The 25,620-nt window shown below is 41.1% G+C and overlaps 1 protein-coding gene across 4 annotated transcripts in view; it reads left to right on the forward strand.

Moving 5' to 3' along the window:
* Positions 1–4,772: 4,772 nt before the first annotated feature.
* Positions 4,773–25,620, forward strand: part of VAMP4 (vesicle associated membrane protein 4) — a 31,410-nt gene continuing 10,562 nt past the window's right edge. For 2 of the 4 annotated variants that reach the window (XR_016039629.1, XM_088845468.1), the window contains exons 1-5: positions 4,783–5,410; positions 8,174–8,290; positions 15,296–15,342; positions 19,292–19,342; positions 25,046–25,146. Coding sequence is in view for 3 of the 4 variants with exons in the window: in XM_088845468.1 (XP_088701594.1) it covers positions 8,225–8,290; positions 15,296–15,342; positions 19,292–19,342; positions 25,046–25,146 (265 nt within the window). In the remaining variant the exon portion in view is untranslated. Of the gene's footprint in view, positions 5,411–8,173; positions 8,291–15,295; positions 15,343–19,291; positions 19,343–25,045; positions 25,147–25,620 lie in introns of all 4 variants that reach the window. The other 2 variants (XM_088845466.1, XM_088845467.1) reach the window with 2 other exon arrangements.

The raw sequence follows: 25,620 nt of genomic DNA on the forward strand, positions 1-25,620 counted from the left end.
GCCACCTCATGCGACGGGTTGACTCACTGGAAAAGACTCTGATGCTGGGAAAGGTTGGGGGCGGGAGGAGAAGGGGACGACAGAGAATGAGATGGCTGGATGGCATCACCGACTTTGTGGACATGGGCTTGAGTGTACTCCGGGAGTTGGTGATGGACAGGGAGGCCTGGAGTGCTGTGATTCATGGGGTCGTGGAGAGTCGGACACGACTGAGCGACTGAACTGAACTGAACTGAACTGATGTCCCTCAATACCTCTGCTTTTAGATTTGGTACAATGGGAGGGGGAATCCCATACATAATTTCAAAGGGGGTGAGTCCCAGCTTGTATGGGGAGTTATGTACCCTATACAGGGCAAAGGGGAGGAGAGCCACCCAGTCACTGCCAGTTTCTAAGGTTAGTTTAGTCAAGGTTTCTTTAAGAGTCCTATTTATCCTTTCTACCTGTCCAGAACTCTGAGGTCTATAGGCACAGTGTAACTTCCATTCTGCCCCTAGCGCTCCCGCCAATCCCTGGCTTACCTATGACACAAACGCAGGCCCGTTGTCAGATCCTACCTGCACAGGGAACCCAAACGGAGGTAGAATGTTTTCCAGTAGCTTCTTGGCTACAACCTGGGCTGTCTCGCACTTAGTTGGGAAGGCTTCTGTCCATCCTAAGAAAGTGTCTACAAACACTAACAGGTATTTATAACCATATTTACCAGGCTTTACCTCGGTGAAGTCTACCTCCCAGTAAGCGCCTGGTTGTGTCCTGTGTTCCCAGGATCCTGGGTTGGAGGGGTGACAAGTGGCGTTCATTAGTTGGCAGGCCTGACACTTTGCCACGATATCTTCTATTTTAGATCGGGCATCTTTGATTGTAATCTTGGCGTGTCTGACGAGATCTTGCATCTTTCGAGTGCCCATGTGGGTGACCCAGTGCATCTTCCGTAGCACTTGTTCCCCCAATTGCTCAGGGAGTATCAGGGAGCAGTCAGCAGCACGCCACCAACCGGCCAGTTGTTGAGTCACAGGCAGGCTTTTTATCCAATCTAAGTCCTCCGTGGTATAGGTAGGTAGGTCAGGCAGGGCCGGGCTGCCGGGGTCCAGCAGCTGCAGGGAGGCTACTGGCACTCGTTTTAAGGCCACATCTCGGGCTGTTTTGTCGGCCAAGTTGTTGCCTTTTGAAGTGCGAGTTTCTGCTTTTTTTGGTGTCCTGGGCAATGGATGATGGCTAATTTCTTGGGTAACCATAGGGCCGACAAGAGGGCCAGTATCTCATTTTTGTTTCTAATGGTCTTTCCTTCTGCTGTAAGTCAATGGGGGTCCCCTCCACTTTCAAGGTTACCCTGGGTTCACTCAGTTCATCCATTGCCAAGACTGGGGCCTTGGGTTGGTGTTTTTTTCTCTTTAGGGCAGTCTGTAGCACAATGTCCTTCCTCTTTAGAGTATGCACACTGGTTTTTCCCCAGCGGAGGGCATGTTCGGGGTTGGTCCTTCTGCTGCGAGTCTCCGTAATTGGTGCTCCCTTGTTCCTGGGCTGGCAGCTGTGGCCGCCAGTAAGACGCGGGCCATGTTTCACGTCTGATGGTCTGCAGCCTTTGCCTGTTTTTCCTCTGGAGTCTCTCTGGTGTTATAGACTCGGTCGGCCACCGTCACCAGATCTTGTCTTTTCGCCTAACCTCTCTAGTTTCTGGAGCTTTCTCCGAATATCTGGTGCTGCCTGATTAACGAAATGCATGATCAAGGCTGTCTGGGTACTATCGGCCTCGGGATCCATTGGGGTGTACTGCCTGAACACCTCCATGAGCCTCTCCAGGAAGGCGGCAGGACTCTCGGTTGGTCCCTGTTGAACATCTCCTACTCTGGCTAAATTAGTAGGTTTATGGGCCATGGCCTTCAGTTCAGTTCAGTCGCTCAGTCGTGTCCGACTCTTTGCGACCCCATGAATCACAGCATGCCAGGCCTCCCTGTCCATCACCAACTCCCGGAGTTCACTCAAACTCATGTCCATCGAATCAGTGATGCCATCCAGCCATCTCATTCTCTGTTGTCCCCTTCTCCTCCCGCCCCCGATCTCCCCCAGCATCAGAGTGTTTTCCAGTGAGTCAACTCGTCGCATGAGGTGGCCAAAGTATTGGAGTGTCAGTCCTTAGCATCAGTCCTTCCAATGAACACCCAGGATTGATCTCCTTTAGAATGGACTGGGGGATCTCCTTGCAGTCCAAGGGACTCTCAAGTCTTCTCCAGCACCACACTTCAAAAGCATCAATTCTTCTGCAATCAGCTTTCTTCACAGTCCAACTCTCACATCCATACATGACCACTGGAAAAACCATAGCCTTGAGACCCCCCAACAGAACCTGGCGGTAGACCCAGAGCCTCTCCTTACCTTGTGCCGTGTTGAAGTCCCACTCTGGGCGTGACAAGGGAAAAGAAGCATTAATTTCATCTATATTATTAGTGGGCTCTCCATTAGCTCCTGGGACTTTTTTCCTGGCCTCAGCTTGTATCCTTTCTCTTTCTTCCGTAGTAAACAGGATCTGGAGTAGCTGTTGGTAGTCGTCCCAGGTAGGCTGATGAGTAAAAAGGACAGTTTCTAGGAGATTAATGAGGTCTCGGGGATTATCAGAAAATTTTGCATTTTGAGATTGCCAATTATAGAGGTCGCTTGTAGCGAAGGGCCAATAATGGTGAGGCTGATTTCCCTCTCCATCAGGGGGACTGGCTGCCCTTAAGGGGAGGGCAACTGTAGAGTCTGCCGGGCCAGCCGGCGACATGGCCCGCCTATTTGTTGTATTTTGTGCCGGACCTCCTTGATCCCCCCGTGGCTCTACGGATGGAGTGATTGGTGCCGGTTGGGGTTCGGGGGGTTGGTAAGGGGGAGGAAAAAGGTGGTCCTCATCAGCCCCACCCTGCAAAATTGGGTAGAGTAGCGCCAAAGGCTTAGTTTCCTTCCGTGTTCTTGGGCCTCTCGCTGTCTGAGTCACCAGCACCTGCTTGGGGGAAGGGACCTGTTGAGGTGTAAAAAAAATGTTTTATCCAGGGCGGGGGTCGCGTTATAATATCTTCCCAGACCAAGATATAGGGGACCTGGTTTGGGTATCCCACCCTTGGGCGGAAGATGATGTCTTGCACTCGGCGCGTTGTCTCAAGATCGAAAGTTCCTTCCGGAGGCCAGCCCACATTGAAAGTGGGCCATTTGGTGCTGCAAAAAGTGACCATTCGGTTTTTCTTTATTTCTACACTGAGGTTATAGGCGCGCCCTTTAACTTCCTTAAAATGGTCAGACATCAAGGAAAGGGGTGTAGGATGAGACTGACTCTGTCCCATTTTCAGAAAGTCAATCAAATCAGTCAGATGTTAGTAAATCAATACAGAGAGCACAGTCAGCCACAGAGACAAACAAAATGACAGAAAGAACAGACCTCCCGATGTCTGGAGGCAAAACTGAAAGTAGGATGACAGTCTCCGACCAGCTTGCGGGAGCAACCCGCATCCGTCCTCTGAAGCAAGGGGCACTCCGTCCCCACAGACAGGGTCGGGGTCATCTCCCTAGACCCACACCAGTGATCCTCCAGCGCGTCCGCTAGGATTGTATACCGGTTTCAGAAGCAAGGCCTTTCAAGAAAAAGAGGGATAGCAGAGAAAGTCTTACTGGTTTGGCGGCGACCCTTTGGATCGGTGTCCTTGCGGGATTAAGAGGGATCCCGGATGAGCCCCCAAATGTTATGTCCAAGTCGTGCAATCTCCAATAACCACCACAGGAGCCAGTTTCCAATGCAAACGCACAAGGGTTGGTTTATTCAAGCTCAAGCAGGGACCCCTACCATCACCGACTCAGCGGATCCGGATAGGAGCCTAGACTCTCAAAATACAGAGGTTTATATAGTATATTGCGCGGGAAAGTACTGCAAAAGTTAGTGACTATTGCATCAGCCTACAAGTTGACCTTTACCTAAAGAGCACTTGGTGCTCTCTGATTGGACTCTTTAAACTTGCTCAACCTAGGGCTTTCTTGTTATTCTCTGATTGGCCCTAAGAAGGAAGTTTGCCCCGGTTGAGGTTATTCCAGGAATCCTTACATAACCCTACACAAGATGGCGTCTACTTCTAAAATGGAGTAACTTTGGTTCTGTGAGCAGCAAGCAGTAAGCAAAATACAGAAGCAAAAATGCATTAAAGGAGCATTAAGTTCTACAACATGAAAAAAAAAAAAGACTTCAGAGAGCAGAAGGAGCCAGTGGGATGAACTGAGAGAGTAGCATTAACATATACATACAACCATGTGTAAAATAGATAGCTAGCAGGAAACTGCTATATGTAACACAGGGAGCCCACCCCCGGTGCTCAGTGACAACCAAGGTGACAACCAAGGTATCGTTCACTTAGTGTTTGTTTGGCTTAAATATGCACTTTGGTTAAAATGACATGTAGAAAAAAAATTGATAGAAAAAAAGATTAAGAACAATCCAGCTGGGGCGTATCTGGAATGGATAATAAACAAGACAAAACAAAAACAATACTGGAACAGTTCTGGATTACTATGCCCAGGAACTATTGGCTTAAATAAACCACTAACTCAGGGGGAAAGGAGGTGGGCAGAGTCAAGAGAACAGGAGAATAGATGTGCAAGGTTGATTTTCCACTATAAGGCTCCAGTGCCTGCGTGGTGTCTGGACCCAGGCATTTTAGGTTAGAACTCTACAGCATACTGCGAAGAGAACACTCAGTCCTGCCTAGACTCAAATCTGTCCAATGAGCTGGGCAACCTCAAGGAAATCTCTTTGTACGAGAGATTCTAAAGTCTAAAATAGGAAGACGGGATTAGTAACCCTGAAGATCTACACGTCTAACTCTGAGGCTATAAACAAGGGATCACACAGATCTCCCTCCTTCAGAAGATACCAGTCCTCAGGCTTCGAGCCGTCCCGGTTTTTCGGCATATCTGCATTAGCTCCCCTCACAAAGCACCGCCTTATTAACGCCTCATCAAACCCAGTCTCGAGCAGGCCTTCAGCGCCCCGCGCTGGGTGACTTCTCAGACCTTCCTCCACGTCCCCGGAACGCCCGACCTCGGCTGGGACCCGGGAACCCGCGACTGTGTTTCCTCCCTGAACAGATAAAATCACCTGGAGCATCCAGGCCTAAGCCTCGCGTCCGCTGCGGCCTCCAAGAGGAGAGCTGAGGGGAAAATCGACTCCCTCGACGATCTCCGCTGCCTGGACCCGCCCCCTCCGCCCGGAGCCAGGCTGCAGAGGGCCGATCGGCTGGATGAGCGGGGGCGCAGCTGCGGCTGAGCGGCCGACGCCGGATCCGCGCCCACTGTCTCCCCCTCCCCGCTCTCTTCTTCCGATTCCCACTCCTTCCCCCGCCCGTCCAGCGCCGCCCGCCCGGGAGAGGTGCCGGGAGCTCCCCGGGAGACTCAGGTACAGCCGGCCTCCTGGGCCCGACGGGAGGGGCGGATGTGCGGAGAAAGGAAACGGAGACGACGTCCGTGCCCCGCCGCCCCCAACGTCCGCGTCGGGCTGAGGGGCCAGCCTCGGGGGTCGCTGAGTGGGAAAATCCTGGGGTCGGAGGGGCGGGTTACCCTGAGGAAGAACGATCAAGACCTGGGTGTGCAATGAGGGGCGGTTAAGGAGGAGAATAGGAATTGTAGGGTGCTCTGGGGAGATGGGAGGACAACAGCGGCGGGGATAGGGAAGACTGGAGAAGAGTGGGAGGCAGCCCGTAATGTGAGTGCGTATCTTGGGGTAAAAGGGACTAGAGTCCGGAGCAGATGGCGGGGGACATGACCCGGTGCGACTGATGCTGGGCGGGTGAACGGGGCTGCCTCCTGGAGGGATGGATTTGTTTCTTTATTCAAAGACTGGGGAGAGAGCGCGCCAATCCCGTTGCGTTTAGAATGACCGGAAGGGTGAGGTGAATTATTAACACTTTGACAGCTTTTGTGAAGAACATCTCCAGGCTGTGTCCATCCAAGTCACTTATTTCCGTGAAACTGCACCAACCAAGATTGCTGATGAGAGTTGAGGAAGAGGAGTCAGACAGGGAACGGAGGCTGGGAAAAGGGAACCCTCTATACAGATTTCAAGCTTTTTGTAAAATGAAATACTAGGGGTTTTGGTGTGCTTGTTGTTTGCGTAAAGCAAAAAAGCCAGCATTTACTAAACAACAGGTTAGAAGTATATTACGTACTGCCTCTTCAAAAAATACAGGAAATTATGAACGTATGATGATGACAGAAGCAGCTTATGGTGATGTGACATTATAAAAATGTATTGGTGATGTTGAAATACATCACTGAAGGATCTTGTTTACATATATACCTAGACACAAACACCTGAATTTATATGTATTTTGGGCGGGAGAGATCTAGGGAGAATATATATAAGTCTAATTTCTGAGCCTGGTTTATTTCTACTAGTCGTCTGGTGCAAATATCATTTGCCCTGTCGTTCATCAAGTGCAGTTAATAATCTGCCTGCTGCTTTGCTGATGGCTTTATGTTTGTCAGTCGCTGATTTCTTGCCTTCCTGAAGCTGATTCTTGGATTATGGGCCCTGAATTTGGGTTTGCTCATCGTTAAACTTGTAGTTTTACTGTACATTTCACAAAGATGTTATGTAAGTCTGCCTGCTGTTTGCTTTTGGATGTTGAAGCAGCCCTTTTGTAGGGTTTAAAATAAAATACAGGTATAATTAAAAACTCGAGTCCTTTGATTGCTTCTTTTGTCATCTGTTTCTCCATACTTTCTGTAACATTTCTGCATGAATGAATTATTCAGAAATCTAAGTATGAGGAATAAAATGGGTCAGATGCCGGATGTGCGTGACAGAAATATTGTAGAATGAAGAACTCTAGAGCTGTTACTTAGGTAGCAAGTACTTGGTTTTTGTTACAAGTGATTAAGTTTCTGGTTTGGAAAATTATTTCTTACCAAAGAAAAGTGTTTGTATCAATTTGTTTGGATGGGAAGTCAACTTAAAATTTTACTTTATCTGGTTGATGAAACTGGACTCTGTGCTTGTTTATTCTTTTTTAAGTGAATGATATTAACCACCAAACTGATGTCTAATTATGCTTAAAAATTTTAGAGGTTGTTCTGTGCAAAGGGAAAGAGGGCTGCTGGGTTCTTACAGGGAAATGGTCTTTATAGAACAGAATTGTGTAACCTGATAGACAATTTATTGAGTACATACTAAAATTGATCATGCACAGTCATTAATAATTTAGGCCTATGTTTCTGCTATTTCAATCAGTAGAGTGACTAACGCTGTTACTTATCTTTTACTAAGCCTTAGTTTTCTCTTGGTTTCTTGGTGCTAACTTCAAAGAAGTGTTGTAAAGAATAAAAAATGTGTGTAAGTTACTGAGCACAGTGCCTAACACATAGTAAAATATTCAGTACACCTTAGCTATTCTCATTATTCATCCATCTTCTTGTCCAAGATACTGAAAACTTCTGTTTGCAAATGTCAGCTTTTCCTCAGGAAAATTTTGAATATGTTGTATATTCAAGCATGTTCCTGGAAAAACTCAATGCAAATAAGCATTTTAAAAACAGACTTTCTGTAGCAAACAGAAAACCTGAATTTGTTTAACCCGGCGCTTAGCAAACACATTCCTTTTCTTGGAGCACCTGGTGTTATGAATTGGAACAGGGCATTATAGTTTACAGAATGTTTTTGCATGTATCTATTAATCTGATATGACCATCCCAACTCCATGCAGAAGCCTAGAAATCACTATTTTATACAGATGAGGAAATGGAATCATTGTTGATGCAACTTGCTAAAAGTGAGTGAGAGACTTTGAAGTGTTTTCTGTCTTCTGACTCCAAATTAAAATCTTTAAGCATTTGATGTCTCACTTGCAAGGGGACAACCTCCTGTCTTTCCCCCCTCTCCTGTGCAGTCTTCTGTTTCATTTTATAAAAGTGTTGTCACGGATTTTCTCCACATGTTCTCTAAAAGTTACCTCCATTTTTCTCAGGATTTTAACTGTGTTTTGTGTACTGAGTCCTTGCATGGAGGGAGGCCAGGGTCACTGGTGTGGAGACCCTGTGAGAGAGAGCAGTTGAAGTCAGTGAAGTGGAGGGGGGCCCATCACATCGGGCCTTGTGTGCTGTTTTTACTACTTTAGCTTCACCCCAGAGTTTCAAATCTGATGAAATTTATTTTCTCTTTAAGGTGGTAAAGATTTATCCTGCTGGGAAGTAGAGGAGTACCTCATTAAAAAAGATGCCTCCCAAGTTCAAGCGCCACCTAAATGATGATGATGTCACAGGTTCTGTGAAAAGTGAAAGGGTAAGTTCAAAATCTTAATCTTTAAAAAGGAAAGATTCAAAATTTGTTTTCCTTTGTAAATAATTTTAGAAAAATCTAATGTTTATGGCTATATTTGAATCCTATATGCTTTCTTCATAGTAAACATTAAAAAGTATATGTTACTTAGATTGGGACTTAGCCAGATTCTGTTAGTGACCACATTTTGTTCCCAGCTTCTTTCTAGTCTTTCAAAGGGAATTTCGTATAAATACACAGTATCTTCTTTCAGACTCTGGAGCCAAATGTGGTTGGAGTTCCTCAGAATTTTTCAGATTTTACAAAGGTAGTTAGTGCACATTTTACAAGAGTCTTCCGGGGGAAATGTCTGGTTATTCTAAGTGTATAAATAAATTAGCTGACATCAGTTCAGGTCAGCTTTTACGCCAAGTGAGTTTTGACTCCAAAACTTACAAAATGTCTTGTTTTTCAAAACTTTTTAGATTTTGGAATTGCAGATAAAAATTCTGGTCCTGCAGTTGCCTCAGAACTAGAGTAACTTCTATATAATGTTCAGTTTCTTTTCTATTTTGGAATATTCTATGCAGAGTTGTTTAAATCTAGAAATTATGCAGCATTTTGGAAGACAACATTGATATGAATATTGTAGATAGCTTTCTTTTAGAATAAGTAATCAATAAGGATTTATTGAGGGAAGGAATTAGAGCTGTTGTTTTTCATTCCTCCACCTGAAGCCCTCCCTCGCTTTGTGTCTTCCTGCCATTCCTTTATTTGCTGATTCATGCAACAGATAAATATTGCTACCTATTATATGCTAGGCATTGTGCTAAAAACTGGAGGGCATGGTCTCTCCTCTATAGAGCTGATAGTCTACTTCATTTTACACACTCCTTTTTCGCACAAAGATCTTCTGTCCAGCATGTTATGATATAGCGGTATCTTGAAGAATAGTATAGGAATCATTTGTCATCCCTTTATTCTCTCTCTGCAATTTTAGTTTTTGTTTTGCTTGAAGGGGGATAGAATCCACCAATAGACAAATTGCTAGTAAACTTTTTAAAATAAACTTTATGCATATACTCAACAATATAAGATATGCAGTCTCAATCAGTTCTACTACAAAGAATAGCACTTCCTTTCTACATTATTGGTTGACTACTACCACAATTTGCTGTAAAAACAGAATATTAGATACCAGAATTGAACAAAATTGGCTGTTTAAATAGAGTCCTCCTTTTGAATGTTTATCAGATCATGACATTTGATAACTGGCTCTAAGAATTTATAAATCACTTTTATAAAACTTTTTAACTTTTGTTCCTCTTTTCTATTACACTTTTTTGATAATAGCTTTATTGAGGCATAATTCACATGCCATACAATTCACTCATTAAAAGTATACAATTCAGTGGATTTTAGTAATTAATATTTAGTATAGAATTATGTAATCATCACCACAGTCAATTTTAGGACACTTTCATCATTCCAGAAAGAAACACTGTACTTCTTAGCAATCAACCCCTGTTCTCCTCAACCCTTCAACCCTAGGTAACCACAGATCTATAACTTTGTCTGTTTTGGACATTTTATATAGATGGGAGCATACACTAGGTTGTCTTTTGTAAATGGCTTCCTATCATGATGTTTTCAAAGTTCATCCATGTTGTAGTATGTGTCAGTACTTCATTCTTTTTATTGCTGAATAATATTCCAATATATGAATGTCCCACACTTTATTCATTCATCAGTTAATGAACATTGGGGCATATTTACATTTTTTTGGCCGTTATGAAGAATACTACTGCTATGAACATTCACGTACAAGTTTTGTTTTCATTTCATTACGTATATTTTCATTTCTCTTGGGTAAATGTCTAGGAGAGAATTACTTGGTACTATTGTAACTCTGTGTGCAGTGTTTTGAAGAACTGCCATACTGTTTTCCAGAATGGCTGCACAGTTTTTACATTCCTGCCCAGGAATGTGTAAGAGTTCTAATTTCTCCACATTTCTCCTCACCACCAATCTCTCGTCACCAACACTTGTCCTTATCTGCCTAGTGGATGTGAAATGTTATCTTATTGTATTCAGTTCAGTTCAGTCGCTCAGTCATGTCCGACTCTGTGCGACCCCATGAATCACAGCACGCCAGGCCTCCCTGTCTGTCACCAACTCCCAGAGTTCACATTATGTAACCCTTTTTGTGATAATGTATAAAGGAGATCAATCCTGGGTGTTCATTGGAAGGACTGATGCTAAAGCTGAAACTCCAATACTTTGGCCACCTCATGCGAAGAGTTGACTCACTGCAAAAGACTTTGATGCTGGGAGGGATTGGGGGCAGGAGGAGATGGGGACGACAGAGAATGAGATGGCTGGATGGCATCACCGACTCAATGGACATGAGTTTGAGTGAACTCCAGGAGTTGGTGATGGACAGGGAGGCCTGGCATGCTGTGATTCATGGGGTCGCAAAGAGTCGGACACGACTGAGCGACTGAACTGAACTGATACTTAGCACTTGTGTTTGTTTAGTGGATAGGTGTAAAAACATTGGTTTTCATTGGGTTTCTCATTGGGCAACTATAATAAACACTGTATCTTTAGTATACAGGGCAAATAAGCTGTGTTATGAATGTAATGATTGTTACTTATTAGCTACCATAGCATTCTAGAAATGTTTGATGAAAGAAGTCACTAATGTATCTTTCTAAATATTATTAACTTTGAACATCTTTTCATGTGGTCATTGGCCATTTCTTTTCTGTTCAATTCAGTTCAGTTCAGTCGCTCAGTCGTGTCTGACACTTTGCAACCCCATGAATCACAGCACGCCAGGACTCCCTGTCCATCACCAACTCCCGGAGTTCACTCAAACTTACGTCCATCAAGTCGGTGATGCCATCCAGCCATCTCATTCTCTGTCATCCCCTTTTCCTCCTGCCCCCAATCCCTCCCAGCATCAGACTCTTTTCCAGTGAGTCAACTCTTTGCATGAGGTGGCCAAAGTATTGGAGTTTCAGCTTTAGCATCAGTCCTTCCAAAGAACATCCAGGACTGATCTCCTTTAGAATGGACTGGTTGGATCTCCTTGCAGTCCAAGGGACTCTCTAGAGTCTTCTCTGTTAGGAATTGTCTATTTCTCTCCTTTGATGATTTTTCTGTCTTGTTGTCTTTTTCTTACTGGTTTGTCAGAGATCTTTATTTAATAGAGATATCAGACCCTTTAGTCTGAAAGTATGTTGCAGGTTTCTTTCCCAACCTGTTACTTTTTGTTAGAATTTGCTAGTATATCTTCTCCATCTCTCTTTTTTTCTATTCTTTATTTGACATTTCAGTTCAGTTCAGTTCAGTCGCTCAGTCATGTCCGACTCTTTGCAACCCCATGAATCACAGCACGCCAGGCCTCCCTGTCCATCACCAACTCCTGGAGTTCACTCAAACTCATGTCCATCAAGTTGGTGATGCCATCCAGCCATCTCATTCTCTGTCGTCCCCGTCTCCTCCTGCCCCCAATCCCTCCCAGCATCAGAGTCTTTTGCAGTGAGTCAACTCTTCGCATGAGGTGGCCAAAGTATTGGGAGTTTCAGCTTTAGCATCAGTCCTTCCAAATGAACAACCAGGATTGATCTCCTTTAGGATGGACTGGTTGGATCTCCTTGCAATCCAAGGGACTCTCAAGAGTCTTCTCCAGCACCACAGTTCAAAAGCATCAATTCTTTGGTGATCAGCTTTCTTCACAGTCCAGCTCTCATATCCATACATGACCACGGGAGAAATCATAGCCTTGACTAGACGGACCTTTGTTGGCAAAGTAATGTCTCTGCTTTTTAATATGGTATCTAAGTTGGTTATAACTTTCCTTCCAAGGAGTAAGCGTCTTTTAATTTCCTGGCTGCAATCAGCATCTGCAGTGATTTTGGAGCCCAAAAAAATAAAGTCTGGCACTGTTTCCACTGTTTCCCCATCTATTTCCCATGACATTTATTTTAGGTCAATTTCTTATAAACAGATACTAGCTGGAATTTTTTTTTGAACTTCACATATAGTTTTTACTTTTAATAGGAGCATTTAGACTGTTCATATTTATTGTGATAACTAATTTATTTGGACATTTTCTGCACTAGGTGGTCCCTTTGCTGGCAGTGAATGCACTTCACCTTAATCTCTGGTTGGCTGTTTGATACTGTTTGGATCTCAGCCTAAATTTCACCTTTTGAGAATGATTTTTCTTGACAGCCTAATCTCATTTAGTCACCCTGTCACTGTTTATCCCATCACTGTTTTAATTCTCTGCATAACTTTTATCACCGTCTGATGTTTTTCTGTAAGAGCTCAGACCTTGTCTGTCTCGTTCAAAGCTGGTGCTTGGTCCTTACAACAGTGCCTGGTACACAGAAGATGCTCAAACATGTTTCTTAAATGAATATTGAGCAATCCTCTTTTCATTTTTCTTGCTCATTGTGTATTATTTATAGTAATATATGGAGATAATGATATTCGTGATATTATTTTTATTTATTTACATTTTGGCACTGGGTCTTTGTTGAAGCTCCTGTCTCTTTGTTGTGGCACATGTGCCTTCTCTTCAAGAAGCAAGGGCTTCTCCTTGAGGTGTGTGGACTTAGTTGCCCCACAGCGTGTGGGATCTAACTTGGACCAGAGATTGAACCTGTGTCCCCTGCATTAACAGGCAGATTCTTAACCACTGGACCACCTGGGAAGTCCTTCATTATATTTTTTAGGTTTTCCCAAGTTTCCCTAACTTCTTTTGCTAAGTTGATTATTTTTCCTTATTTTTCCCCTACCCACAGGACCACTAGAGAGTTAAAAAGTTTCTTCCCTTTCTCCCTTTTTCCTTCTCTCTCTTTTACTAACTTTACATGTTAACATGTTGCATGCTAAGTCATTTCAGTTGTATCTGACTCTTTGCAACCCCATGGACTGTAGCCCACCAGGCTCCTCTGTCCATGGAATTTTCAAGGCAAGAATATACTGGAGTGGGTTGCCATTTCCTTCTCTAGGGGATCTTCCCATCCCAGGGATCAAACCCATCTCTCCTGCATTGGCAGGCAGGCTCTTTACCAATAGCACTACATGGGAAACCCATACATGTTAGCAATAATGTTTAAATTTGTGTTTTCTGTCAACATGCTGAGAACTATGCCCCTCTGAACTACTTTTCATTCTAGGCCTCTTCCCTCTTCCTCCACTTCTCTCCCCACCAAGATGAGCATGTCACTTTGCTGTTACTTCCTCACGTTACTCTCCTCTTCCTGCTTTTGGGTTTTGTTAGAAAAGTTTGAGATTCTTTTAAATTTTTCGTTATGTTTTCTTTTTCAGTAGCTGTGCATTATAGTTCACAATCACATTATCATCTTCCCTTTAGATTTGACCACACATTTTGTTCAGTTCAGTTCATTTTATTAGACATACTGAGTATATCAGTCTCCATCTTAAGATCTTTGTTCTGATTGAATTTTCTTCTTAGCCAGTGTAATTCCTTGGGTAATTTTCTCAGAAAAGGTACATGGGTGGTATATTTGCTTCCTATGGCTGCTGTAACAAATTACCATAAATTTAAAACAACACAAACTTATTATCTTATACTTTTAGTGACCAGAAGTCCAAAGTGGATCTTTCTGGGCTACAGTCAAGGCACTGACAGGACCGTGTTCCTTCGGGAGACTAGGAAAGAGGCTATTTTCTTGCTTTTTCCCAGCTTTTAGAGGCTGCCTGACCTGCGTGGCTCATGCCCCTTCCTATATCTTTAAATACAGCTGTGTGACATCTTCCAGCGTCCCCCGCCTCTTTCACTTCTGCCTCCCTGTCTCTTTTTAAAAAAGTTTGTTTGTTACTTTTATCTATTTGTTTGTTTTTAGCTGTGCTGAGTCTTCGTTGCTGCATGTGAGCTTTCTCTAGTTGCAGCAAGTGGGGACTTTTTGAGGAGCACAGGCTCTAGAATGCACGGGCTTCAGTAGTTGCGGTATGCGGGCTCAGTAGGTGGGGCTCATGGGCTCTAGAGCATGGGTTCAGTAATTGTGACACACAGGCTTAGTTGCTCGGGGGCATGTGGAATCCTCCTAGACCAGGGATTGAATCCTTGTCTCCTGCATTGGCCGGTGGATTCTTTACCACTGAGCCACCAGGGAAGTCCCTGCCTCTCTCTTTTTTAAGAACTCTCTGATGACTGGGCTCACATGATTAATTCCTATTGACCTTCCCATCTCAGGATCCTTGGTGTCATCACTTCTGCAAAGTCCCTTTTACCACGCAAGGGAACATAGTCAAGGTTTCCGTGATTAGCATGTCAACATCTGTGGGGAGGCACTATTCTACCTACGCGGTATATACTGTTGGAGGTCTTGTATGCTGAAAAGGTTTCATTTTTGCTCTTCTTTAGCCTCCTTTTGGAACTTTATATCTTCGCCTTTGGGGGAGAAGGTGAGACATTCCTCATTTTAAGAAAAACAGTTGTATCTTATAAGGTAAAAGTATAAAGTTGCTTTTGGTTTGGAAGTTCAAATATGTGTAGAGGGCTGTTAATGGGCTGAGTTGTTATTAGGTGCAGGTTGTTAAGCCTTGTCTCTGAGCTCCAAAACCTACCTTATATACTCCTCTTTCTGATGCTGGAGTTGGACTCTGCAACTGCAGTATATTTCTCCTTTGCCTCCTGACTCCTTCTTAGGTTCTGTAAATAGATAGAGACTGGAGGGCAGAGGGAGGAGAAAGGACTTGCTCCTTCCTGATTGCCTGCATTCCTTACTCCCACACCTGCTTCAGTGACCTCTCTCTACCTTGCGGTCAGTCAGTCAGAGGATTCTGTGTTATAAGCATTTTCTTAGAAAGTCTGCACTGTGGTTCCGTATGTTTTAGCTTTGGGTGAAGCACATGTATTTACCCTTCCCTCTGAAAACTTGGAGTTAAGAAATTTCACCAAGATAGAAATTGTTTCACTGCTCTGTCCCTAACAATTTGTAAGCCCCTGGGAATCTGAAAACTCAAATCTTTTTCTTTTTTTGACAGAGAAATCTTTTAGAAGATGATTCAGATGAAGAAGAGGATTTTTTTCTGTAAGTTATTTTTGTTTGTTTTACAGCTTTATTGAGGTGTAACTGACATACAGTAAAATACATATAAAGTGTTTAATATGCATTTTGACATATCCACTATATGCCTGTGAAATCATCAGAAAAATCAAATAATGAACATTGCCATCACCTCAAAAGTTTCCTCAAACCTCTTGGTAATCTGTCACTTTTCCAGTCCACAGGCAGCCACTGGTCTGCTTTCTATCACTGTAGTTTGTATGGTTTAGATTTTTTTGATAAATGGAATCATACAGTATGCTATTTTTTTTTTTTTACTGGCTTCATTCACTCTGCATAATTATTCAGAGATTCACCCTTGTGGTCACATGTATTAGTAGTTTCACCTATACTGTCCCATGTATCAGTAGTTTGTCTTTATTTTTGGGTAGTTGTCCATTGTATGAACATTTACCCATTCACTTATTGATGGATATTTGGGGTGTTTCTAGTTTTTAGCTGTTATAAATAAAACTGCTCTAAACATTTGTGTACAGGTTTTGTGTGGACTTATGCTTTCATTTCTTTTGGGTAGATACTTAGGATGGTAAGTATGTTTACTTAACATACATAACATTAAATTTGTGTTTAAATGGCTGGTATATGTTTACAGCTGTTTCCCAAAGTGGTGTGTACCACTTTATGTTCCCACCAGCACTGTATGGGAGTTCTGGTTGTTCCAAATCCTCATCACCACTGTGTATGGTCAGTCTTTTAATTTTAGCCACTCTTGCTGGTGTATAGTGGTATCCCGATATGGTTTTTATTTGCATTTCCCTAACTACAGATTATGCTAAACAATTTCTTTTGTGTGTGTTTACTGTTCTCATGTTTTCTTTCACGATGTATGTGTTAAAATCTTTTGCCCAATTCTAAGTTTGTCTTATTAAGTTGTAGGAGCCTTTTTTAAATATGTTTTACAAGTTCTTTATCAGATAAATGTTTTTACAAATATTTACCCCTAGTCTGTAATTTAATCTTTTCATTTTCATAACTATCTTTTGAAGAGCAGAGTTTTAATCAGTTTATGAAATTTTTTCTTTTATTGTTTTTGCTTTTTTAGGAAATCTTTGCCAAACCCAAAGATTCTAAGATTTTCTTCTTTGATTTCTTCCAGAAGTTTTAACATTTTTGCTTTTACATTTAGGTCTATAATCTGTTGTACATTAATTTTTTATACATGGTTGAGGTAAAGGTGAAGGATAATTTTAGGGGGGACCAGGGGGCATATGGAGAAGGCAATGGCAAGCCACTCCAGTACTCTTGCCTAGAAAATCCCATGGATGGAGCAGCCTGGTAGGCTGCAGTCCATGGGGTCGCTAGGGGTCAGAAACGCTTGAGTGACTTCACTTTCACTTTTCACTTTCACACATTGGAGAAGGAAATGGCAACCCACTCCAGTGTTCTTGCCTGGAGAATCCCAGGGATGGGGGAGCCTGGTGGGCTTCCATCTGGGGTCACACAGAGTCGGACACGACTGAAGTGACTTAGCAGCAGCAGCAGCAGCAGGAGGCATATGGCCATTTGTGCCACCACCATTTGATGAAAAGATTATCTTTTCCCCATTGAATTGCCCTGATGCTCTGTCAGAATTAATTCACTTGATTCATGCTTTGCAGTTATAATTAGAAAGGGCCTAAGTTTTAATTGCAAAGACAGGAGGGATGACATATTGTTGCAGGAGTTTTCTCTGAATGTTGATGTAGCACGGTAAGCCTGGGAGGAAGCATTTACCTCTCTCTGCTATAATGTTGTGGAGTTTTTTGTAAGGACTTTTTTTCCCCTAAATAAAAAACACTTTATAAAAGTAATTGACAGTCATGAGGCAATTGACAAAAAGAGCATACAGGATGGAAAACAAATTCAATAAGAGGAAATAGTATCATTTTTGGCAGGAAGGTCAGATGAAGTGGGAAGAATATTTCCTGTACGTAACAAAATTTCCAGAGTCACAAACCTAATTGCTACCAGTGCCAATTACAATGAGAAGCCTTAGACTACAGCAATAGCTACCTGTGAACAAAGGACTCATTATTGAAAAGAGGGTCAGATGCTTTGGCCAAATAAGTGATTACCTGAATGTAAGTAAGAAACAAACTTTTCAGGCCAACTCTGTACACTGGAGATTTACTCCGAATAATGCTCTACAACTTCCAAAGGACCTGATGACAAAACCAGCATGCTTATTCAAAATTAGCTCCCATACACTGTGGTTCTGTCTGTGTATTGAAAGGGAGACAAAGCAAATAAAACTCCGAAATAATTTTTAAAGTTATTCAACACTACTTTCATAGCAGGATTATTCATAATTGCCAAAGGTATAAGTAACCCAAGTGTCTGTCAATGGATAGATGGATAAAATATGGTATGTACATACAATGAAATAGTACTCAGTCTTAAAAAGGAAATTCTGAAACACACTACAAATGAATGAACCTTGAAGACATTATGCTAAGTGAAGGAAACTGGTCATAAAGGATACATTTCACATGATTCTTCTTATCTGAGACACTTAGAGTAGTCAGAGTCATAGAGACACAAAGTAGGATGGAGGTTGCCAAGGGCTGGGAATAGGGGAAAATGGTAAATTAATGTTTAATTGGTCAGAACCTGTTCTTTGAGTTTTGTGGTTTATACCTTGTTTTCTATCATCATCAGAAGGAAAATTACTTAAAATATCCAAAAATTTTTATTTCCAGCATGTTAAAATGGATTGGTTTAAATGATACAACACTTGACTATATTGGAGAAATAATTTGAGAAATGTTAATATTTTCATAGACTCCATTTCCCGTTAGTTATGTTGCTAAGTTTAAGATGAGTAATCAAAAAACATACTTTAAAAAACTTAGTGCTTTGAATGGATTTTTCTCTATATTCATCCCTGAAAATTAGCATTTCATTAGAGCCTAAATTCAAAGTTATTGGACTTACAGTATTCTATGTGCTTAGTCGCTTCAGTTGTGTCCAACTCTGTGCAACCTTATGGACTGTAGCCCACCAGGCTTCTCTGCCCATGGGGATTCTCCAGGCAAAAATACTGGAGTGGGTTGCCATGCCCTCCTCCAGGGGATCCTACCCACCCAGGAATCGAACCTAAGTCTCCCGCATTGCAGGTGGATTCTTTACCGTCTGAGTCACCAGGGAAGCCCAAGAATACTGGAGTGGATAGTCTATATCTTCTCCAGGGGATCTTCCTGATCCAAGAATGAAACCGGGGTCTCCTGCTTTATAATTGATCATACAGTTATTCATAATCCCTAGCACTTTGTTGTAGTATTTCAAAGTTTAATGATTAGAATATCTGTGTGTAATGAAGAATTATATTGAAACTGATAACATTCAGAAGAATTGGGTTGTGACAGCCTGTACCAAGTACCAGTGAAGTACAGACATGATTATTATCATCGTTCAGTTCAGTCGCTCAGTCGTGTCTGACTCTTTGCGACCCCATGAATCACAGCACGCCGGGCCTCCCTGTCCATCACCAACTCCCGGAGTTCACTCAAACTCATGTCCATCGAGTCGGTGATGCCATCCAGCCATCTCATTCTCTGTCGTCCCCGTCTCCTCCCACCCCCAATCCCTCCCAGCATCAGAGTCTTTTCCAGTGAGTCAACTCGTCGCATGAGGTGGCCAAAGTATTGGAGTTTCAGCTTTAGCATCAGTCCCTCCAATGAACACCCAGGATTGATCTCCTTTAGAGTGGACTGGTTGGATCTCCTTGCAGTCCAAGGGACTTTCAAGAGTCTTCTCCAGCACCACAGTTCAAAAGCATCGTTAAGTCCTATCAATACTAGTAAAATCTGGTTCCTTATGATGAATGTTCCATGTTTAGAATTCAACGTGTGTGTGTGTGTGTATTTTCTACTTTGGTGTTTGTTTTAATGCTCTCCTTATTAATTGTATTTGGTGTTTTGGGGTTTTTTTTCAGAAGAGGACCATCTGGACAAAGATTTGGACCTAGAAATGATAAAATTAAGCAGTAAGTTTTTGAGATACTTATTTGTTTAAATGATTATCATATTTGTACCTGGACCAGGGGTTGGCAGACTAAAACCTATGGGCCAAATCTAGTTTTCATAAAGTTTTATTGAAACAGCCATTCCTGTTATCTTAGTTGCTTCAAACTATAATGACAGATTTCAGTAGTAGTGACAAGAGAGTTTATGATCCACAAAATCTAAAAACTCTATTCTATCTTATCTTTTACAGAAGAAATTTGCTGAGCCTTGATGTAAACTAGTATTCTAGGCTGTAAAAACCCAGTCATTTTTTTTTTCACAGAGCTACCTCTTAATTATAGCTAAGAAAATGCAGTTCCTGGTTGTTGGTTTTGATTACTATATATCAAATTCATTTATTTAGCATAATCTCAAGGTCTGTTTTGATTTTAAATCTATAACATGATTCCCATTTTCAGCATGATAATAAAAGCAACATAATAGATTTAGTTTTCTGAAGTACAGTATCTTTTTTATATACTTCCAGAATTTATTCATATCTATTACTTATCCTAACCAATTTATTGATCTAAGGGTTATTTTTAATAATTTTATTATTTATGTTTGTGCTGGGTCTTTGTTGCTCCATGGACTTTCCTCTAGTTGTGGTGAATGGGGGCTTCTCTAGCTTGATGTGTAGTTTTCTCATCATGGTGTCTTCTCTCGAGGTGCATGGGCTTAGTTGCTCCGAGGCATGTGGGGATCTTCCCAGATCAGGGATAGAACCCATGTCTCCTGCATTAGCAGGTGAATTCTTTACCACTAAGACACCAGGGAAGCCCTAAGTTTTATGGCTCATTAATTTTCAGTTTAAAGCTTTTCTATATATATTATGGGTGGTAGATGGTGGGTAATGCTATAGTGAATGTATTTAATGTAAGAAGCATATGAGTCCTGACAAGAAGGGAGAAGGAATAACTGGAGAAGTGAAATAGCCCTGGAAAATTACTACACTATAAAAGGTAAACTGGAAGATAAACTGAATGGCCCAGGTTCAAGATCTAAGGAGGGGTAGTTGCTCCCCTAAGTCTGGATGTAGATGGCACATAGTGAGAAGGGTGCTATAATACGGTGTCAAGTTATTGAAGAGATACTTGGGTTTTAGTCACATAGCCGTTGGAATGAAAAGATAGGCCCACACTTAGCCAAATCCTAGTTAATGGATTCTGAAATACAGAATCAAGGTACCAACAAATTGGTATTCTAAATGGGATGTTTTCTTTTTTTCTTGCTGTATAACAAGTTACCCTGAACCTAGCAGCCTGAAACAACACACAGTCATCAACCCACATTTTCCATGGGTCAGGGGTTCAGACACTGCTTAGTGGGTCCTCTCTGCAGGGTCTCACAAGGCTGAAATCAGGGTGTCACCAGGCTTTGATCTCATCTGAAGCTCCTGACCAAGTTCAGGTAGTTGTTGATAGGATTCACTTCCTTGCAGCTGTAGAACCCACAGTGCTTGCTCCTTCGAGGCCAGAAGAGAGTCTCTGCTGCTTCAAGGGTCTGTTTCGACAGTCAAGATACAATGAGCCACTTAGATCCAGACAGTTTATTACTCACATAGGTTGTCAAAGGAAGAGTAGCCAAAGGTGCCAGTTTCCTGGTTTTTTTGTCCTGTACACCAAAAATGATTTTAGGAGGCTGCAGTCTGAGTTGTGAGATACCCTGTTAAAAAAGAGCCAGTTCTAGCTCAGGTTTATAGGGGTTTATAATCTGCAGATATATCCTGCAGAAAGCTTCATGTGTCATCAGACTGTCTCATGACAGTCTCCAGAGGGAGATGGAGAGGTGAGTAAGAGATGGCCTCACAAGTCACTCACCCTCTCATGTTCTGGAAGTACCACAGCACATTCAAGGTTGCAAGGATGCCATGGCAGAGAGGTTTTCCTTTGAGCCAGAGTGACTTCTCTGCCCACCCACATACATACCTCACCTACCATTGGAGAAGAGGACTCCACTGATGACACATCTGTTTTTTCCCTGCCAGTATGCTTCATTTCCTGTCTGACATCTTTCCCCAGACTGAGCCTGGTACTAAGTATGGCCCAGTGAATCTTCTTAGTATAACTTTCCACCTGAACTGCTAAACTAGTGTTGGTTGTACATAGTGGGCATTGCAGACTGTGTCTATTTTAGTAAGTGCCAAGCACACATACATGTGAATATGGATATGTGCATAGTAAATTATCACAATAACTTTGATCACAGAATTTTAGAACAGTAAGGGACGGTTGAGATTCTAGAGCTGAAGCCTTATCGGATTTACTTAAAAGGTGATCAGTCATCAAAACACACAATTTAAACCTTATTGGCACAACCCCATGAGTACTTATCTAACCAAGGCATGACTCAAACGTGTGTCCAAAATGGCCCAAAATGGTGGAGCATAACATGCCACACCACTTGCCCAAGGACAAATACCTGGCATTTGTTTATGAATAGTAACTAAAATTGCTAGCACTGGTGAGTTTCTTTAAGGCATATTATTACCTCTTAATGTGTAATATTTCCATACAAGGTGTGGATCAGTAGCATTGTTGCTTTGTTCAAATTTGATTGACATACTGATAACATTAATTCCACAAAAAATGCCCAGTGTCCCTTTTTTTCCTTTATTGAAGTATAGTTGTTTTACAGTGTTTAGTTTCAGGTGTACAGCAGAGTGATTCAGTTATATATATATATGTATATATATAAAGAATCTGAAAAAGTATATTCTTTTTCATATTCTTTTCCACTATAAATTATTATAAGATACTACATATAGTTGCTTATGCTATACAGTAGGTCCTTTTAATGGGTTTGTTAGTATTCCAGTGTTACTTTTTAGGGAAGATTTTTGGGAAAGATCTTAAATATTCACATGCCTATATAAAGATTTATGATTCTCTTTAGAATGTTTCCTTTGCTTTTAAATTAAATAATAGCATTGTAAATGCCACTCTAGTGAATTGTAGACATTCTCTTCCATGGGTAGGAAATCTCCTAACTATATATAGTCTTGTTCTAAACAGTTTTAATTTTATAAGGTCCCCAAAGAATGTTCCATGATGAACAGCAAAAATATAAAACTGCAAAAATACAACAGACCTTTAAACTTCTTTTGTCAACAGTACCTTAAGAGGCCACAAGATGGGGTGTTAACTATGCAAATAAATATTTTCTTTATAAAATAAGGGATGAGTATATGTAGCAGAGCAGGAACTTTTTTGTTTTCTTAATGGAAGAACACTGACATTAAACACACACTAAACATTAGGAACCATGCCAAGTGTTTAAAAAACATGTAACATATAATTATCATAAGGGAAAGATTATCATCTTCATTTTAAAGGTGAGAAAATACGAGGCTCAAAGAGGCTTGCAAAATGACTTGCAAAACCACATACATGGTAAATGATGACACTGAATTGCAAACCCAAATCTGTCTGCATCCAGAGCCTAATCTCTCTACACTACACCATGCAGCTTCCCTATAGTGGTGATAATTAGAGACATTTCAGGAGCTCAAGTACTGTCAGACTCTAAGGAGGATTAAAAACAATGTTAAAATATCTTCTCTGTGCATGCCTTTATATTTTCCAGGATAGGTTCTCTGTTGTGTCCTTTCTTCTACTACATGACTCTAACTGGAAATGAGATAAATCTCCACCCCTTCCTTCAAAAACTTGCTTTTCCTTTGAGTCTTTAATTTTCTTTTCCAGTTAATGACCATCATCTGTATCTACTCAGTTGCTCAATTTATAAATCTAGAAGTTCTCTACCCTTTTCTTGCGCTAACTCCTTCACCCATATCCAGTTAATCATTGGTTCCTCTTATTCCTTTAGCCTAGAAATTTCCCACCATCCATCACCTTTTTCTTTTTTTAACTATGTCCAGTTCACTCTTAACCCCTTAAAACTTAGAACCTGGATGTTGATGGCATCTCTGGTCCAGGCTGGATTGATCTAGGCTGTATGACAGATACCATGGACTTCCTTCCATTATAGCACTTAACATATGGTAGTATAATCCTAGCCACCGGTGTTCCCCATTAGACTGTGATCTTGCTGAGGATCAGGCTCAAACCATTCACATGGGTGTCCACAATGAATAGCATAATAATAACTCCTTAGTAAGTAGTTTTGAATAAATGAAATACATAATTCAGATCAGAAAATATTTGTTGAATGCCTATTTTCTACCAGGCACATTTCACATAACTTGGGAAACAGATGAGTGAGTGTGACAATTTCTGTTTTTAATTGCATTTATAGTATAATAGTGAAGATAAGACCAACGTAAAACACAAATAGAAATCAAAGTATTGTAACTGTTATGAAATGTAAAAGATCATGGGGAAGTATGTTTTTACTTTTTTTTTTAATCCTTTTTATTAAAGTAAATAAGTATATAAGTTTTTTTTCTATAAAAGTTGTGTTCTGGGCATGAAAATATCTTGAAATACAGAAGCACAGTCATGAGATTTTCCATTATCCTAATTGAATGTGTATTGTATTGAATGTATTGGATGAGAGTTATACAGTAGCTGGATTAAGACGGTTATACCAGTGGATAGTATTATCTGAAGGAAAGCATGACAGTAATTTGTCACTTGATAGAAAATTAAATTTTTTAGTTTCCATTAGCCATAGAGATTACAAGTATGTCATACTGTTGAGATAATACCCCTAGGTTTATGGTCATCTAGTAAGAATTAATCTGGAATTTTATGAGTTCTTTTCCAATTAATCTGTCTATACCCATGGAGTCTTTTGCTTATAGGGATTCTAAGATCGTAATGATTCCTTCAGTTACATTGGTTTTGTTTTAAAATCACATGTAGGTATATTGATATAAGAATCCGTTCCGTTCGGTTCAGTCGCTCAGTCGTGTCCGACTCTTTGCGACCCTGTGGACTGTAGCCTACCAGGCTTCTCCGTCCATGGGATTCTCCAGGCAAGAATACTGGAGTGGGTTACCATCTCCTTCTCAAGGGGATCTTCCCGACCCAGGGATCGAACCCGGGTCTCCTGCATTGCAGTCAGACGCTTTAACCTCTGAGCCACCAGGGAAGCCCCAAAGCTATAATCTAATCATGTGTAGGAGCTGCCATACATTTTGTCCATTTCCACCCTGCTGCGCCTTATTTAGGCTATTGTCTCTTGCATCTGATGGAAGAAATTACCTAGAAATTTCTACCTAGAAATTTCAAGATTGGTCCTTGATGAACAATAGCTCTGCTTCCCTTATAGTTAAATGCAAATCTCTACATTCACTGCCTTCTATCTCTTTCTCAAGTAGCTAGATGTGCTTGGCAGGACTTATACCCAAATTGTTCACTTATTGAACTGGTAAGTCTTAAGTGCATACTCTGTCCCAAGCAATGTAACAGGTACTGGGGCTACAAAAATGAACCAAATAGGCAATTACTGAACTTTCTGACAATGCATTTAATTTGTAGAAACTGAACTAAGAATAAACTATTTTTAAGTTAAATATTACTTTTATTTATATTCTTTTAATTTCGTGAGTACTCAAGCCCACAAATGGAAGGAATGTTGCTACAAGCAGCCTTAAACTTAAAAACTTTAGACTTGAATGATTCTGAGAACTTCTTATTTTTTACAGTGTCTAATGAAATTTTCAAAAATTGTAAAATTCTCAAGAATACATTATTTTTTAATCTTTTTTTTTAAACTAGTGTTCAGAATCAGGTGGATGAAGTCATTGATGTCATGCAAGAAAATATTACAAAGGTAATAGAAAGAGGGGAGAGACTAGATGAACTACAGGACAAATCAGGTACATATACCTCATATATTTCTTGAAATTCTTAATCTGTATTTTGATAGTATACTTCTCCCATTTTTCTAGCCAAAGTTTAGGAATCTTGTCTTAGGAAAAATGGTATTTATAGTTTTAATGCTTTAACTTTAGCTTCCTTTATTTTTTAAAAAATTATTTTATTCAAGTATAGTTGATTAATGTGTTAATTTCTACTGTACAGCATTTATATATACATACATATATATATATACTTTTTCATATTCTTTTCCATTATGGTTTATTCCAGGACATTGATTATAGTTCCCTGTGCTACACACTAGGACCTTGTTGTTTATTCATCCTATATATAATGTTTTGCATCTGCTAATCCCAAACTCCCAATCCATCCTTTCCCACTGCCTCCCACCCACTGCCCACCCTAGGCAACCACAAGTCAGATTTCTACTTAGGTCTTCCGTCCATTTTTCAATTGGGTTGTTTGAAACTTCA

This window comes from Moschus berezovskii, chromosome 17 (genome assembly GCF_049115385.1).
Source record: "Moschus berezovskii isolate FMDL1 chromosome 17, NW_MosBer_1.0, whole genome shotgun sequence".
NCBI lineage: Eukaryota > Metazoa > Chordata > Mammalia > Artiodactyla > Moschidae > Moschus > Moschus berezovskii.